This window comes from Colius striatus, chromosome Z (genome assembly GCF_028858725.1).
Source record: "Colius striatus isolate bColStr4 chromosome Z, bColStr4.1.hap1, whole genome shotgun sequence".
NCBI lineage: Eukaryota > Metazoa > Chordata > Aves > Coliiformes > Coliidae > Colius > Colius striatus.
Window position 1 is genome coordinate 45017044 of NC_084790.1, and position 15651 is coordinate 45032694.

At 37.8% G+C, this 15651-nt stretch overlaps 1 protein-coding gene across 4 annotated transcripts in view; it reads right to left on the reverse strand.

The window, feature by feature from the left end:
- Positions 1–15651, reverse strand: part of ERCC8 (ERCC excision repair 8, CSA ubiquitin ligase complex subunit) — a 38709-nt gene that overhangs the window by 13363 nt on the left and 9695 nt on the right. For all 4 annotated transcript variants that reach the window (XM_062019126.1, XM_062019124.1, XM_062019125.1 and 1 more), the window contains 5 exons: positions 13702–13783; positions 13000–13068; positions 7635–7701; positions 4077–4180; positions 1822–1946 (listed from right to left, as the gene is read on the reverse strand). In XM_062019126.1, the coding sequence (XP_061875110.1) occupies positions 1822–1946; positions 4077–4180; positions 7635–7701; positions 13000–13068; positions 13702–13783 (447 nt within the window). The remainder of the gene's footprint in view (positions 1–1821; positions 1947–4076; positions 4181–7634; positions 7702–12999; positions 13069–13701; positions 13784–15651) is intronic.

Sequence of the window (15651 nt, forward strand, 5' to 3'; positions counted from 1 at the left end):
GTTAAAGACTTGTTGGCCAGGCTTAATACCCATAAATCAATGAGTCCTGATGGGATAAATCCTAGAGTGCTGAGGGAGACGGCTGATGTGATTTGCTAAGCCACTCTCCATCATTTTTGAACAATCATGGAGGACAGGTGAGGTGCCAGAGGACTGGAGAAAGGCCAATGTCACACCAGTCTTCAAAAACAGCAGGAAGGACGACCCAGGAAACTACAGGCTGGTCAGACTCACCTCCACCCTTGGAAAAAGTGATAGAACCAACTCATCATCAATGTCATCAATAAACATGTGAAGTAGAAGATGGTTATCAAGGAGAGTCAACGTGGATTCATATGAAGAAAGGCTGCAGGAACTGGGGCTGTTTAGTCTGAAGAAGAGATCTTATTAACATTTATAAATATCTAAATGGTGGGTGTCAGGAGGTTGGAGCATCCCTTTTTTCCTATTGTATCTAGTAACAGGACAAGGGATAATGGGATGATGCTGGAACACAAAAAGTTCCACTTAAACATAAGAAAAAAGCATTTTACTATTCAGATGAGAGAGCCCTGGCACAGACTGCCCAGGGAGGGTGTAGATTCTCCTTCCTTCAAGACCTGCCTGGACATGTTCCTATGCAATATGATCTAGGTGAACCTACTTCTGCAGGGGGATTTGACTAGATGATTTTTAAAGGTCCCTTCCAACCCCTACCATTCTATGATTCTATACATTTGAAAGGTATAGAAAAAAATACAGAGATCAAAAGCACTGGCTAGTAGGGGAAAATAAAGGGACTATGGTGTGAACTTGTATCACCTGTACATGCATTTATTTTTCTGCTGGTGCCTTAAAAATATTTTAAGCAAAACCTCTGGGCAATGTGTGGAAAATACAGTACTCTGGCCTTGAAAAAGCAAGGCAGGATGAAGCTATTGCACATCAAATAAGAAAATTGTAAAATCACATACGAAACAAGTCCATGAACTAACAGGCACAGAAGAACAAGAAACAGTGATCCAGCTGGTGACAGGAAAATGAACAAACTGTATTATCTATGTTGGTGATGGTGATTTGAAGACAGAAAGATGTCTGTATATGAAGTACTGAGAACAAGCTAGCTAATATGAGTAGCATGGAGACAGAAAAGTCCTTTCATAGAATCATAGAATGGTAAGGGTTGGAAAGGACTATTAGAGATCATCTAGTCCAACCTCCCTACAGAAGCAGGAACATGTCCAGGTGGGTCTTGAAGACCTCCAAGGAAGGAGACTCCACAACCCTTTTGGGTAGCCTGTTCCACTGCTCTGTCATCCTCACAATAAAATAGTTTTTTCTTATATTTTAACCCTGCTACAAGAAAGATTACACAAAAACACAAAGAAAGTTGCAAGAAAGCCAGGCAGTCAGTGAAACTCTCAGGTACAGCCAACTGCCCTGCAGAGTGTGTTCTGACAACTAGTAGTTTTAAAAAAGGATATTTTCTATCAACAGTCACTGCATATTAAGGTTTTCATTACTGTACGAAGTATTTCAGCTATGCTCACAAATTAATGAACTTAAGTTCATTACATAAGTTACCGTGTTCAGCCCTTAAGCAGATCCAGGATTCCTCTTCTTATTAAAAGAAAAATCAAACCAAAACCAAGTAGAAACAAGAAAAGAAATCTGGAAAAAAAACCCCATTCAGAAAAACCTGCTCAAAAAAATTTCTAAAGATGAGATCAAGCACTTATGGAAATGAATAAATACTAAAAGTTGCAATCACAATTGCACAAATGATAAGTTTTCTAAGTTAAGTGCAAGTGAAAATGTAACTAAAGAACCTTGAAAACTTACTAATGTGTTTTCTCCAGTGGAGCTGTTCCAGAGTCGCATTCTATCATCTGTACCAATGGTCAACAGATGAAGTCCATCACTAGTATAGCATAAACCATTAACTCTCCCATTGTGAGCAGTGTTTGCTGTCAGGAAAAAGAATTGGTTCATGATTTCTGCAGGAGAATTACTATTTTGTATACACATCTTTATTTCAATGCATAGTAGTGAATGGTAACATATCAGTAAATTAATAATTTAACTTGTGGTTTATGAAAGCATCTATCTGGCAACCAGTCACCAGTAGTGATCCTCAGGGCTCAGCTCCAGGGCCAGCCCTGTTCAATGTGTTTACCAGTGATCTGATGCAGGAGTTGAGTGCACCCTTACCAATTTTGGTGTGATACCCAAGCAGGAGGTGCTGTTGACTCTCTTGAGGGACAAGAGGCCTTGCAGAGGGCAGAGGCTGCATCTGGCAGTGATTCACAGGATAAAATTTAACTAGAACAAATGCTGGATTCTGCCCCTGGGATGGAGTGATGTCAGGCACAAGTATCAACTGAGAGAGGAGTGGCTGGGGAGTAAAGATGCAAGCCTGTCTATGTTCAAGAGGCATTTGGACAATGTCCTTAGTGACATGCTTTAACTTTTGGTCAGCCCTGAAGTGGTCAACCTGATGGACTAGATTACTGTTGTCAGTCTCTTCCAACTGAATATTTTATTCTATATTGTTTATGGAGCACTATAAATGAATTCCATTCAGTTCACTCTGCAATATTGCACATTTTAAAGTATGTTACAGTAGCTAAAAATTTAACTCAATGCCATCACAGCAAACTGAATTATGGTACCCATAAATTAACTCGTTAAGATACAAAATTTATACATACCTCTTTGGTAAGAAGTATTTTTCAAAGATTTCCTATTAAAAAAAAATCTGAATTTGGTTTAGTTCAGCTATACTTCAATGTATTTCATATCCTAGTCTATGTGATTGCCATTAGTTTACAAGAAAATCATCCTGAACCTGTCAGAGAAATAAACTTGAAAAGAAAGTCACTGTTTTAACAAGACAATAGATCATTCAAAGGAACACATAATGTCACTAACTATCTTGGGAGTTACACAGAATTTCATTTTTGTAACACAAAATTAATCCAAGTTTTTCTTTTTTCAAAATCCTTGATTTCTTGAGAGCATTTTCATCTCAACATTTCTTGAATTTCAATGAAATTTAGAACTGTCAAAATCAAACACCTATATTACCACACTAAAATTTACACAGCAGCGAGCATGGCTATTAAAACAGACACTTACTGATACTTCATATCCTCTAACTGTACATTTTGAAAAATTAGTTTGACTTTCCATATATTTACATGCCTTTTTCTACCTGCAATTTAAGTCGCAAATAACAAGTCACTATGATTTATGTTAAACAAATCCCTTTGCTCAGTTATTCAACTTCAAATATTATGTATTTCTACCTCAGAGAAATGACCGTTCAGAGACTTGTTTTTCCTGACATAACTGAGTATCATTTGTGTAGAATTGATTGAAATTCATGAACTACAATTAAAGTTTCCCTTTAAATTAGTTTGTTGGGATTTTTTTATAAGGTATGGAGATGTGACCTGAAGATATATTAAAATGTCAACATGGTAGCTAACAACGACTGATATAAAGCACCATTAATGTGTTTAAATGTATTGAAATAAAAGTGTTAGCTAGCTTCCTGCAAAATGAAACATAATCATAGATTTATACTCCCTTCTACACTTTATGCAGTATAAAAGGAACAGTACATAAGAAAATTATTTCAGAGGCTTGCACTGGAAGTAAGACTAACTGAAACAAAAAAAGGAATGACGTTTTACGGGTTTTGTGTTGTCTTTGTTTTTAGACGAGGGTAATTATCTACTGGAACAGCTTATGAAGTATGAAGTGATTGTTGTTTATATGAAACTTAACTTACATGAGGAAAGAATTTTTCCACCCAAAAAACAGATGGCAAAACTTCCCACTTTAGGGGGAAAAACGTTTAGGACAGATAAAGTACTTTTTTTCCAAGGAGATCTCGCTAAATAAGATCCCCACCCACAAACACTGCTTCTGTAACAGAAGTAACCGAATAAAATACAATGGCCTGTGTTATGCAGTAGAAAACAACTGGATTATCACTACTGTCCTTACTGGTCTCAGTATTCACCACATTTAAGAAAGATAAGGATGCTTCTAACTACATACGGATTACCACCAGTTACACTCTGTATTACCTGCCTCAGAAGATGCTTTGGACTTTTCTCCATTGTGCTGATCCAGTGTACTCAGACATCCAGATGCTCTTCTCACATCCCATAATTTTACTCTACTGTCAGCACTAAGTAAAAGAGATTTGCATATGTTAGGGAAATTGTGCGCACTCTGGTTCAATAACTGTCTGTAGCCAATCCACCTGGTACTCATCTTGGTCCTCCAACTATTCTGACCTACTCATCATCCAGTTACATTCATTCCCATAGAATTTAATGAAAAGACTTTTAAGACAGGCTTCATACATTCACTTACATAAATATGGCTATTACATTGCAGGCACTGTGTTGCCCAATGTTTTGGCAAATGACAGGGGGCAGTGAAAAGGACACAGGTACCAATAAAAAGATTAATCTTACTTTACTGTCTACTTCAAAATGCTACAGAAAATAAGATAAAGCATTCAGTTACAACACTAAGCTTATGACACTCTTATTCCTAAGCAGCAAGAAGCATAAGCGAGGTAATGCACCTAACCCTTACTACAAGAGAAAAGCGAAAGTGATGAAGAAAGATTACCAATTACCCTATTGCTACATCACCATCATCCAGACCTACAGTTACTGGGGTGCCCTGGGTTCAGTAAGGGTTTGGAGAGCCTGTCCTGGCAATTAGGAAGCCCTCTGTGGTGCGTCCACTCACAGGTCAGGCTACCAAACAGTCACTGCATGAGGGTTCTGCTTTATAGTCCAAACCTGGCAAGTCAGGATGACTTGCATTTTCTTTGTGCGGAAACATCTGGAGCATTATCCTCCAAGTTGGATTCCACCTAGCTCTGGCCAGGACTTAAGAGAGGAACTCAAGAGAGTATTTTTGATTTTGTGACTTTCAACTTCTTATTTTTCAGCCGATAAGCGTCTGCTGGTGGCTGCTAAAAAGGTTCTAGTACCAGCATGTGCTATTTTGCAGGGTCCGTCTAGAGGCCATCTATTGTCTGAGGCCTGTTACCCAGGCCTTGGCATATCAGATACCTAAGTTAAGAATGAATCTTTGTCTACAATACAATAAATTTCCTTCCTTGTCTACAAAATAACATCCTTACATATCTACACAGACCAGGAAAAAAACATGCTAATTCTATTGATTAAACTATAGCTACAGACTGCAGTATCATCTGTAATGTAATCAGGGTCTGGCTACCACAAACCTGTAGTATGACTGGGACAGATTCAGGCTACATACATGTAGGCTGGATAGGTCTATATGCTCTCTTGTTGTCATATAGTGCTATGGCAGAGAAACACTGAAAACATGCTTCTGTAGGAACTCACTGGCTGTGTCTACCTTACTAGGGTGGTACAAGGGGTGAAAGACTAAGGTAAAGCCGTTATGAATGATTATGGTGCCCAGCCTGTACGCTCATGCTTTACTCTGTGTCCTTGCCAGCAAGAAAAACTACACTAACTGTTGGCACTACGTACACACTTAGGCAGCAACATTGCAGGCAGTGCACTTTGTATGGCACCTTGATGTGAAGCTTTATGTGAGCATTACAGCAGTATACTTCTGTGTGCACCACAAGAGTCCTAGCTACAAAAAGGAGGAAAATTCATAGAAGAGACCACTTCTTATGCATTAAGTCACCAGTGTAGATGGATTTACTGAAACTATTTGGTTCCCAGCAACTTAACTGTCCTTTCGGAGAAAAAAAACCCCTCCAAACACAAGTCACTTTTCATGACAGTGGAACAAAACCAAGTGGATCTCTTTGATCTACAGATGGAAAACATACCTAATCAAACTGCTTCATTAATAAAGAGTCTTCTAACTGAAGTAGTACATGCTTTTTCCTGTGTGTTCTCAAGTTAGATCAGTGCATTAATATCCAGAATATGTAGAGTATACACATCCTGACTAAACTGACTGTTCTGCATCTGACAAAGCTAAATACTAATGGGTTCTTTTTGTGCTTCTCTCCACTGCAGATTGATTTTAACTTTCAAATGGTTTTTCAATTGAATACACTAATAACATACAACTCTGCTGCAAACAAATATTTGAAGACCGTGAAAAGAGATATCTCTCTGCTTTGAGCTGATTACAAAGTGACCAACAAACTGCAAGTAGTTCATTGAACTGTTGTTAAAGGCATAGAAAGAGCTTCCTTATTATAAAAGCCTATAGTTGTCTATTTTTTATTACATAGTTTTTAAAGGCTAGCTTTTCTAGTCAGTTCTAATGAGCAAGAAAGAGCTTGTAATCTTTTATAATGTCTGAAACTGAAGGGTGTGAAACACACTCAAAAAATATGTCTCTTCTCTGATTCTTCCAGTCTCCTGATATAACTATGGAACTGCCACAGACAAATTTGAAAAAACACGTTTCACATGCAAGCCACAAATTCCCAAAATACACTTTCCCTCCACTGAAGTGCTCATGAGCATTTTTGTCATAAGCACAATTGTCTTAGAAAGCAGTCACATTTCTTGATACGTAAGATTAGTCCGGATTCTCTTTTAGCAGTATGAGGCAGTTTCTCTTCACTACTTCTTCATTATCTCTGTTGCCAGTTCTTGCCCCTATTTGTCTTAACAGATGGCAAAAATGAGCTATGTTATTAGGAGCTAGTAGTGCAACTATAGTACTGAATTAAGTAACAGAGACACAGGAAATATGTTCATTACTGTAAGGTAATACGACAACATAGGCAGATGCAGCTTGTAGTTAACATGACTTTAAAGCAAAATGTTTTGGGAGACGTCAGTAAGTCATTATTTAATAAACAAAATTTGATGCTATTTCTGTGATGAAAAAAAATAAGGAAAATTTTTTCATTTGCTAAAACAACCAAACAAATTGCACTGTTAGAAAAATTCCCAACTATGCTGAGCCTTTCAGAGACTTGAAATCAGCAGCCAAGGGCATCTAATGCTATGATACCATCTTATTCAAATTTCACTGTCAATTTCTAAAAAGGCCATTCTTCTCTGTAATTGAAAAGAAACACCACACCAACCATGAAACTAAGAAATGTCACATTATAATCAAAAGCTAAAATATGCAAAAGTTATAGGAAAGCCTAGAAAACAGCTGGAATGAAAAAAACAAACCCCAAATGCCCTGGAAGTATCAACATATAATCAATACTCACTGAATTACTGCAGCTTGGAAAGCTATTACCTTTTCAGCTAGGATGCTCGAGTTATGCACTTTGACCTAATTGAGCATGATTAACCAAGATGGTACTTTGATCGTACTAAACATGTTTTATTTTGTTAGGAAAAAAAAAAAATTAGCAATGCACACACTAATAAACAGGAAGAAGTATCTCTACAATGCCTTTAGCATTTATCAGTACTTATAATACCACTTCAAAACTCTGAACAATTTTCCTACAAAATAAGCACTGCTAGAATAACTTTTTAGGCTTAGTTTTTCTAAGCAAGGTCTGTGTAAGTGAAAGTAAGTGAAGAAGATTAACTTTAAAAGTGCATTTGAATTGTAAAAAACATGCAAAAAGAATACACAAAATTTCACTGTCAGGCATTTCTAGTGCATATAATGGTCAGCAATTGCCCTACCTTGCTGTTGCCAAAACATATTCATGACGTGGGGACCAAGATACTGCCAGTACTTCTTGCCTGTGACCTAAAAATTTATGAAAAAAACCCAAATATACACCATTTTACACACATAATAAAAAATAAAAGCAAATACTTATTTCTACAGAATCCACCAATCCAAAATAACCTAAATTGCAATATGAATTGGAATTTTATGAAAATATTCTAGGTTAGAGTTATTTTTCTTTCTTGCTCTTGCTTGCGTAGGGGTGCAGTGAGCTGAAAGTGATACATTGAGTACTACATCTGTGTAACTTTTCATAACAAAGACAGTTTTACCTAGGCAAACACATTATAGCACAGGCACAGCTCCCCGGTTTATGTTAAATACTGTTACTAAACTTTGTGTTAGCACTGCTGTTCTCACATACAGAAGAAACTATTAAGACATTAAGATAAATGTCTTCTTAGCAATGTCTAGTGCAGCTTGTATTTTTTTATATATATCTCCATACACACAAGCTTTACAACTCAGAAAGCTCTGATGTGCTGTGATGCAATATGGCTTGATCAACCCAAATGTTCAAACCTTATTAGATCATATTTTTGCCAGCAGATTAATGACTCCATTTGACTGTCAGAAGCTAGCAGAAACCTTCCTGAAGCCCACTCAGGTATTACTATGGGAGTCTGAATGGGAAAAAGGAGTCGATGTGGCAATAGTAGAAAATATGGACTTACAGCAGGGAGATCCACGGTGAGTCATCACAGCGGCTATGATGTTAGGAAAAGGACCGTTCGCTGACCCTCAGGTACAAGCCCGACTGAATGAAGCTATTTTGCAACAAACGCAGACACTGGCTCGTCAAGCGTTTAAGATTGTCCCTGACATGGGAGTACCAGTTCCCTCATACACAACCATTATATAGAAGCCCAATGAACCTTTTATGACCTTTTTAGACCATCTAAGAGCAGCTCTGGATCATATACCAAATATGTTGGGTGAAGTAAAAGCGGAAATAGGGTTACACTTAGCAGTTGCTAATGCTAACCATGACTGCAAAAAGATCCTGCAGCCTCTCCTGTAGACGGCAACTTTGGTCAACATGATAGAAGCCTGCTCTCAGGTAGGATCGTCAGCACATTTAGCTGAAGCACTGGCAACAACATTGAAACCATTAGTTCAACAGCACAAAGGAAATCGGAGGCCAAAATGCTTTAATTGCAGAAAAACGGGACATGTGAAAAAGCAATGGTCTGGACCAACATTGATATGGACAAACAGCTCCACCAGACCATCTGGGTCTAACAGCAGATTTAATGGCAATTGTTACAGATGTAGCAAGTTTGGACACAGAGCCAGAGTGCCACTCTGGAGTGGCCAGACACATATGGTCTCAGGGAAACAGGTTAACGAACACAAAAAAACCCCGCCCTTCAACACCAGTGGCTGCCTGGATGGCCTCAGATCAGCCACTGTAAAAAGCTCAGGAGTGGATGTGGAAACATCATCAGATATAACCATCCACAATACAGATATAACGGTTATCTCGTCCAATGCTATTGGATCCCTTGGCTATGGTTTAAGTGCTTTGCTTTTAGGATGATCATCAGCCTCTCGACAGGGTATTTTCATGCTCCCTGCTGTTACTGATAATGGTTAATGTTTGGCAGCCACCAGTTTATATACCCAAAGGAACTAAAATAGCTCAATTACTTCCTTTCAGGGCTAAAGTTTCATTTACAGGTAGTCATAAGCATTGAGATAGTGGTTTTGGATCCCCTGTACCTTGTATTTGCAAAAAACAATTACCACAAAACTAGAAGCAATTGCAAAAATAATAGTTAAGGCCAGAAAACGTCTGCTGGAAATAGCAGAGATTGAGGCAGATGTTATTTTCATTCCTCTCACAGATGAATTCTTGAACTGGGCATTGCAACAACCTGATGAATTACAGTGGGCCTCATTGTCATATCCAGGGACTATAAATAATCATTATCTGGCCCATAAACTGTTTTCTGTTAAATTTCAAATGGAAGACCGGCCGTTGAGATCAGCGGTACCAGTTAAAGGCCTGACTGTTTTTACTGATGCAAGTAAGATCTAAGCCAAAGCAGGAGTGGTTTGGTGGGAGAATGGATAATGGCAAAACCTAACTGTTCACTCCCCAGGCAGTTCAGTTCAACTGCTGGAGCTGATGGCTGTAGTTAAAACTCTCGAGAAATGGCCAGATGTCCCATTAAACATCATCTCTGATTCCTTCTATGTGGTCGATGCCGTCACTCGATTAGAGAGAGCGTTGTTGAAAGAAATCTCTAATCAGAATCTGTATAACTTATTTGTATGGCTCTGGCATCAGATAAATGAATGTCAAACTGCCTATTATGTTGGACATATTCAAAGCCATTCAGGCTTAAAAGATGGCCTATCAGTTGGCAATGAAATTGTTGACAAGATAGTGGCAGCTCCTTTATTGATACCTATGGGGCCAATAATTGACCAAGTTTCTCAAGCCTGAAGATTGCACGATTTTTTTCACCAAAGTGCAAAAATGCTGGCAAAGCAGTTTGACCTGACCATATCAGATACTCAGGGTATTGTTTCTACATGCCCTGCATGCCAGAATCAAATCAGCCTAGGAGTAGGAATCAATCCCAGGGGTCTGGCACCATTAGGTATATGGCAATCGGATGTCACTGTCTATGCTCTCTTTGGAGGACTTAAACGTATACATGTCACTATTGATACTTATTCAGCCACAGCCTTAACAAGTGACAGTGCTCAAGACGTCGTAAGACATTGGAGGAGTTGCTTTGCAGTCGCTGGTGTTCCAGGAGAGATAGAAACTGATAATGGCTCAGGATACATAGCCAGTAGAACACATAAGTTTCTGATCTTATGGGGTGTTAAACATACTACTGGAATCCCAGGCAATTCTACCTGTCAAGTCATTACTGAACGTACACATCAAACCTTAAAAGGACTGCTAGAAAAACAAAAAATGGGGGAAGAGGGGGTGAGCCCTGAAGATAGACTTATCAAAGCCCTTTATACAATGAATCATCTCAGAATTGTGGCAAACCAGAATGAACCACTGGCATTAACATACTTTGCCCAAATGAGTCTGGATTTGGATTTTACTGACAAACCTAAAGTTTGGTATAAGAATCCCATTACTGGAGAGTGGCAAGGACCTGCAGACCTGTTAACGTGGGGAAGAGGCTATGCTTGTGTCATTACAGATCAAGGTCCCTGGTGGATTCCAGCAAAATGGATCAAGCCACATCAACTGAAAGGACTTAGTGACTGTAAGAGAAATGGAAAAAACAATCTTGAGGAAAGAACCAATTGATCCACCCTCAATCCATCACCCTGTCAAAAGATAAACCCTGTCAACTGTGGCACCACATATGCTGCTGTAAATTCCTCCAGTAATCTGTATCGCATTAAAAGAATTGAAGAACTTAACAAGACGGCCAATGGAAACTTGAAAGCAAAAATGGTGTGTTTTCTATGGATGAAGAGATATTTCCAACTTACAGATAACGCTCACAGATAAACATGCCAAAGAAGTTGAAGAAAAGTCCGAAATTACATTCAGGAAACAGAAATATCAGTGGAGTTACAGAGAACTCACCCCTTTTCGCCAGTGAGCATCCCTCCTAGCAATATATATCAGATTGTGTTTATTTTGAATGTATGGATTTTTGTATTATATTGTTCAGCAATGTAGCTGTTAATGACCTATTGTTATAAACTCATGGCTATGGGTAAAAATAGTTATGTTTTCTTCATGAACCTTTAGTTTTGAAATATGTTGCTAAAGGCTGGCTGGTCCAAAAAAGAAAAAGGGGAGAACTGTCAGCACAAATGTGGCTTGGACCAGCCAGCTGGAATAAAGATGGTAGGGACAAGTTAATGCAGCTAGCAAGCTACTTCCAATTATCAAAAACAGGTGCTGCAAGGTAATCAATTGGGCCCTGGGTGATCACATGGACAGAAGCATCATATAAGGAAGTAGCTAGCAAAGGAAGGGTGGCTTTGAGTCAACTCTGTTGGTTGTACTATGTTGCCCGTGTAGGTCTCTGCGTGTGCATTACCTAGCTTCTCTACATCTTTGAATGAATATTGCTTGCACCACTACAACACTACAGGATACACTTGGAATGCTCAGGGCAGAAGCATCTATTTAGAGCCATTAAATAAACTCCGAAGAAGCATTTAGCTCAATTTCAGCTGCTTGAGTTAGCCTACTGAAAAACATTCCTACTTATTTTCAAGACGTTACTGGGTGCTTCAAGTTCTGTGAAAAATAATTATATTTTGTATTGCACTTGAGCTAACTGTACCAGACTGCATACAAAGATACAACTAGCTTGTGCCTGGAAAGCACTAACATCTCAAAATTAAGCAGCCCTGTTGAAATCAAACTGATTGTCTAAAGAATTACTTTTGCATCTGTATTCTTTGGTGACTCTAGTTCTAGAAATAGAACATTGAGACATCTGTCATGGCCGATTCAGTTCGAGACTTTACAGCTTATGCTTCTTCATCACACAAAAGCACCTAGGTTGCTTTTAGACTTGAGGTAGCCAGTGAATAGAGCTCCATTTGCACATTGCCGTGTCAAAGCTAACACTTCCCTTCAGTCTAGATAATATTTGACTCTTGCCCTGCTTGTTTGAAGCATGAAGATTTACCTTGTAACTGCCTTCACTTGTGCAGCTGTATACAAAGTCATACTCCCAAAAGCAAAGATTAGAGAGGAGACATTAAGGCCAAATTCTCATTAAATGCAAAAAGGATTCATGGAATAGATTATGGAACAATAAACCCCCACATTTAGTGAATAAGGATGATAGCAAAGGATGCTACACTTCCTAGCACATAGTGTCTTGCCTGTTACACAGAAACTTCCACACAAATCCACCCAAGCATCTCCACAGTATATTTTGTTGAAAACAGTGAAGGTTTTCTTCATTTTGGTATTTATCTGTTTTGTTGGGTTTTTTTTTAAGGAAGGGTTGCTGTTTTGGGGATATTTTATTTAAAAAACCCAAACCATCATCCCTTATTGACCTATCATGTCAACAAACCCACTGCCTGCACATAAACATGTAATAAATAATGATCACTATTGATTAGATCATAAAAATACCCAAACATCTGAAATAAATGGTCATTAATTAATATTTATATTCTCCAACTCATTAGCACCGACTAATACTGCGAAGAACCTTTTGCCACTGTATAACTTTCACAACTGGCAATAAGTTAGTCATGTTACTTACAAAGAATATATTGTATACAGTATTTCTTTACAGTACTTGCTTTACTTCAAGTAGTTATTGTTTGACATTTATGTTTCAGAATAAAAAGTACCCTGCAGAATGTGAGAACAAGATCCAGATTTCAAGTCACAGAGCTGTACTTTGGGGCTTTTGGTACCAACTGTAACAAAAGAAACAAAGATGGATTAAAAAAAAAGCCAGCATTCGAGAGAACAACATAAAAAAATATCTCAGCAATGACAAAGAAATAGCAGAAGAATGTTAGCTGCGTAACAGTTCATTTTGTCACAGTAATGTATTCTATTACAAGATTCACCTTTTTAGTCCAAGTAAATTTACCACATAAACAAAATTTAGAAACTAGAGATAAACAGGATAGTACTTAAGAAAGTTAAAAATAAAAAACACCTTATATTTAAATACTGATTTTTTTCTAAACACAGTTAAATTGTGTACCTATAAGCAACACACACACACACACAAACATTTACAGAACTTATTATGTTTGTATCTAATAACCATCAAATGCGAATTTATGTAATGAAAGGTAATGTAATTATAGCTAGGAATTTTTACCTAGAGTGATTGATGCATTACTTCAGAAGAAAAAAAGTGATATTATCATCAACATCATTGGACTGATAATATTTTATTTTACCAATGACCGGATACCTCATGAAGACTCAAATTACATAAAATTAAGACAGAGAGGGAAAACTCCGTATTGAATATTGCCTGCTTGTTACTGTAACCCCTAAAATACATAGGGCATTGTTTAAAAACTCATACATACCTGCTATTAAACAATGCTTTGTAGCAACTGGAGACATGTGATGGCAATAGACTGTTCCTTCAAAGTGAAATACATCTGCAGGCTGATGATACAAAGATTAAATGAATCAAAATGCAAACATGTTATCAGAATGAAAATCCTCACTATTAAGTATGTTTCAAATAACAGCTACAAATTAGACTAATAAAAATATTACTATTTACATACTAAGAATAATTCTACTGATTAGAAACCAGATCATGCAAATATTACAAATAAATCTGTTTTCAACACTAAAACAACTGTTAAGACCTCAGAGATGACCCAAAAGAAAAACACAAAAACTGGCTAATCAGAAGCATGGATGGATTTTTTTTTTTTTTAAACACCAAAAATGAAGAAAACATCAGCAAACAAAAAGGTTATAATACGGAGTTAGATGTCAAAAAGAAAGAGGGGCTTAGATTAAATTTACAACCCCCTTACCATTCACAAACATCACATACTATCTTCAAATCCTAAAAAACCCCAAAGCAAAACACAAAAAATGACCAGCTACCTTGTGAATGTTTAAAATTAATTAAACAAAATATTGGCTTTTATAATCTACAGTACAATTATAATTGTTTTTTTTCTCTCACTCTAAAATACTATATATTAAAATCCCCTTAAAATTGTCTGTGTTCTCAAACACACCATTTGGTGGTAACCCAGGTCAACCAATAACATTCACACACACACACTGTCTTTTAAGTGATGCTCACAGACCTACATGGAAAGTGAAGACAACTTCGCATTTAAGAGAACATTTAGTAACTGCAAACACGGCTTCATATCTTACAAAAAAAATTCTTCACAAAAAAATTCTTTCTCTGAGCATGAAATGACATTCAAAAAGCATCAGTGTAAATCCATTAATGCACTCATACAGGTGATGGGATATACTGCAGTCACAAACTCTTAATTCAACAAGCAGATGTGAGGATCATTGAGCCAAAGCAACAAAAAGCCTATAGAATCTGTAACAACGCCAGTTACATGGGTTAGCATTTTCTTACTGGTTTCTCTCCTCTCTTAATTTTTACAATGAGTGTACACAGTACTTACAACAGTAGAATTTTGAATTTAATTACCCCAAATGCCAAGATCATCAGTCCTTCAAAAGCAGTAACTAGGCCTTGATTATTAAAAACAATTAGCCCTGCTATAAACTACTGCGGGAACATAACGGAAGATTGGCAAGTAGGATTGTAAATATGCTAAAGTGACCTGTAGCTGGAGTGTTGAAAAATACATACATCAACAATGTTAACTGTTGCTTAGCATTTTGGCAAGTAGAACATCCTTGTTTAGACAACAGACTTATGATCGACTCAGAGGCACCCATCAGATATTCTTGAGATTCCTGCCTTGCTGTGAAAAAGATCAAAGCACAGTGGAAAATTACACCTAAAAACCAACCCCTGATTTATAGGAGAAAAGTAGCAGACTTGAAGCCTTTGCTCTTCTGCTGTGCTGCTGGCAGGACCAATATCCACGGTGCTGTGTCCCTGCTTACATGCCTCTGCCTAGGTCCCATTTCAGAGAGTCCCTGGGTCATGAGGTAATGAGAATAAATTTGCTCTTGGCATTTTATCTGTGGCTCTGTGGTTGTTCCTGCGTCCTGCCTGTGTTGGCTCACACAACTGCTCTTACACTCAACAATCCTGAAGAATAAACTTCAGAGCAGTCCTTGATCGAAAATTTCACATAGCACAAACTCAACTAGCTGTATTGCTACTCACAGCAAAGGCAGAAAAGAATTGTCCACACAGGTTCCACACTCTCATACAGTTTATACAGTCAGGTCTTCAGAAACCAGTAAGTACACACTAAGGTATGTATGAACGCTGGAACCACGCCACCCTGCTGCTGCACCCACAGTTCTAACAACTGTCTGGCTTTCATCCTTCTGAGTGTTTTGTCCTGCTG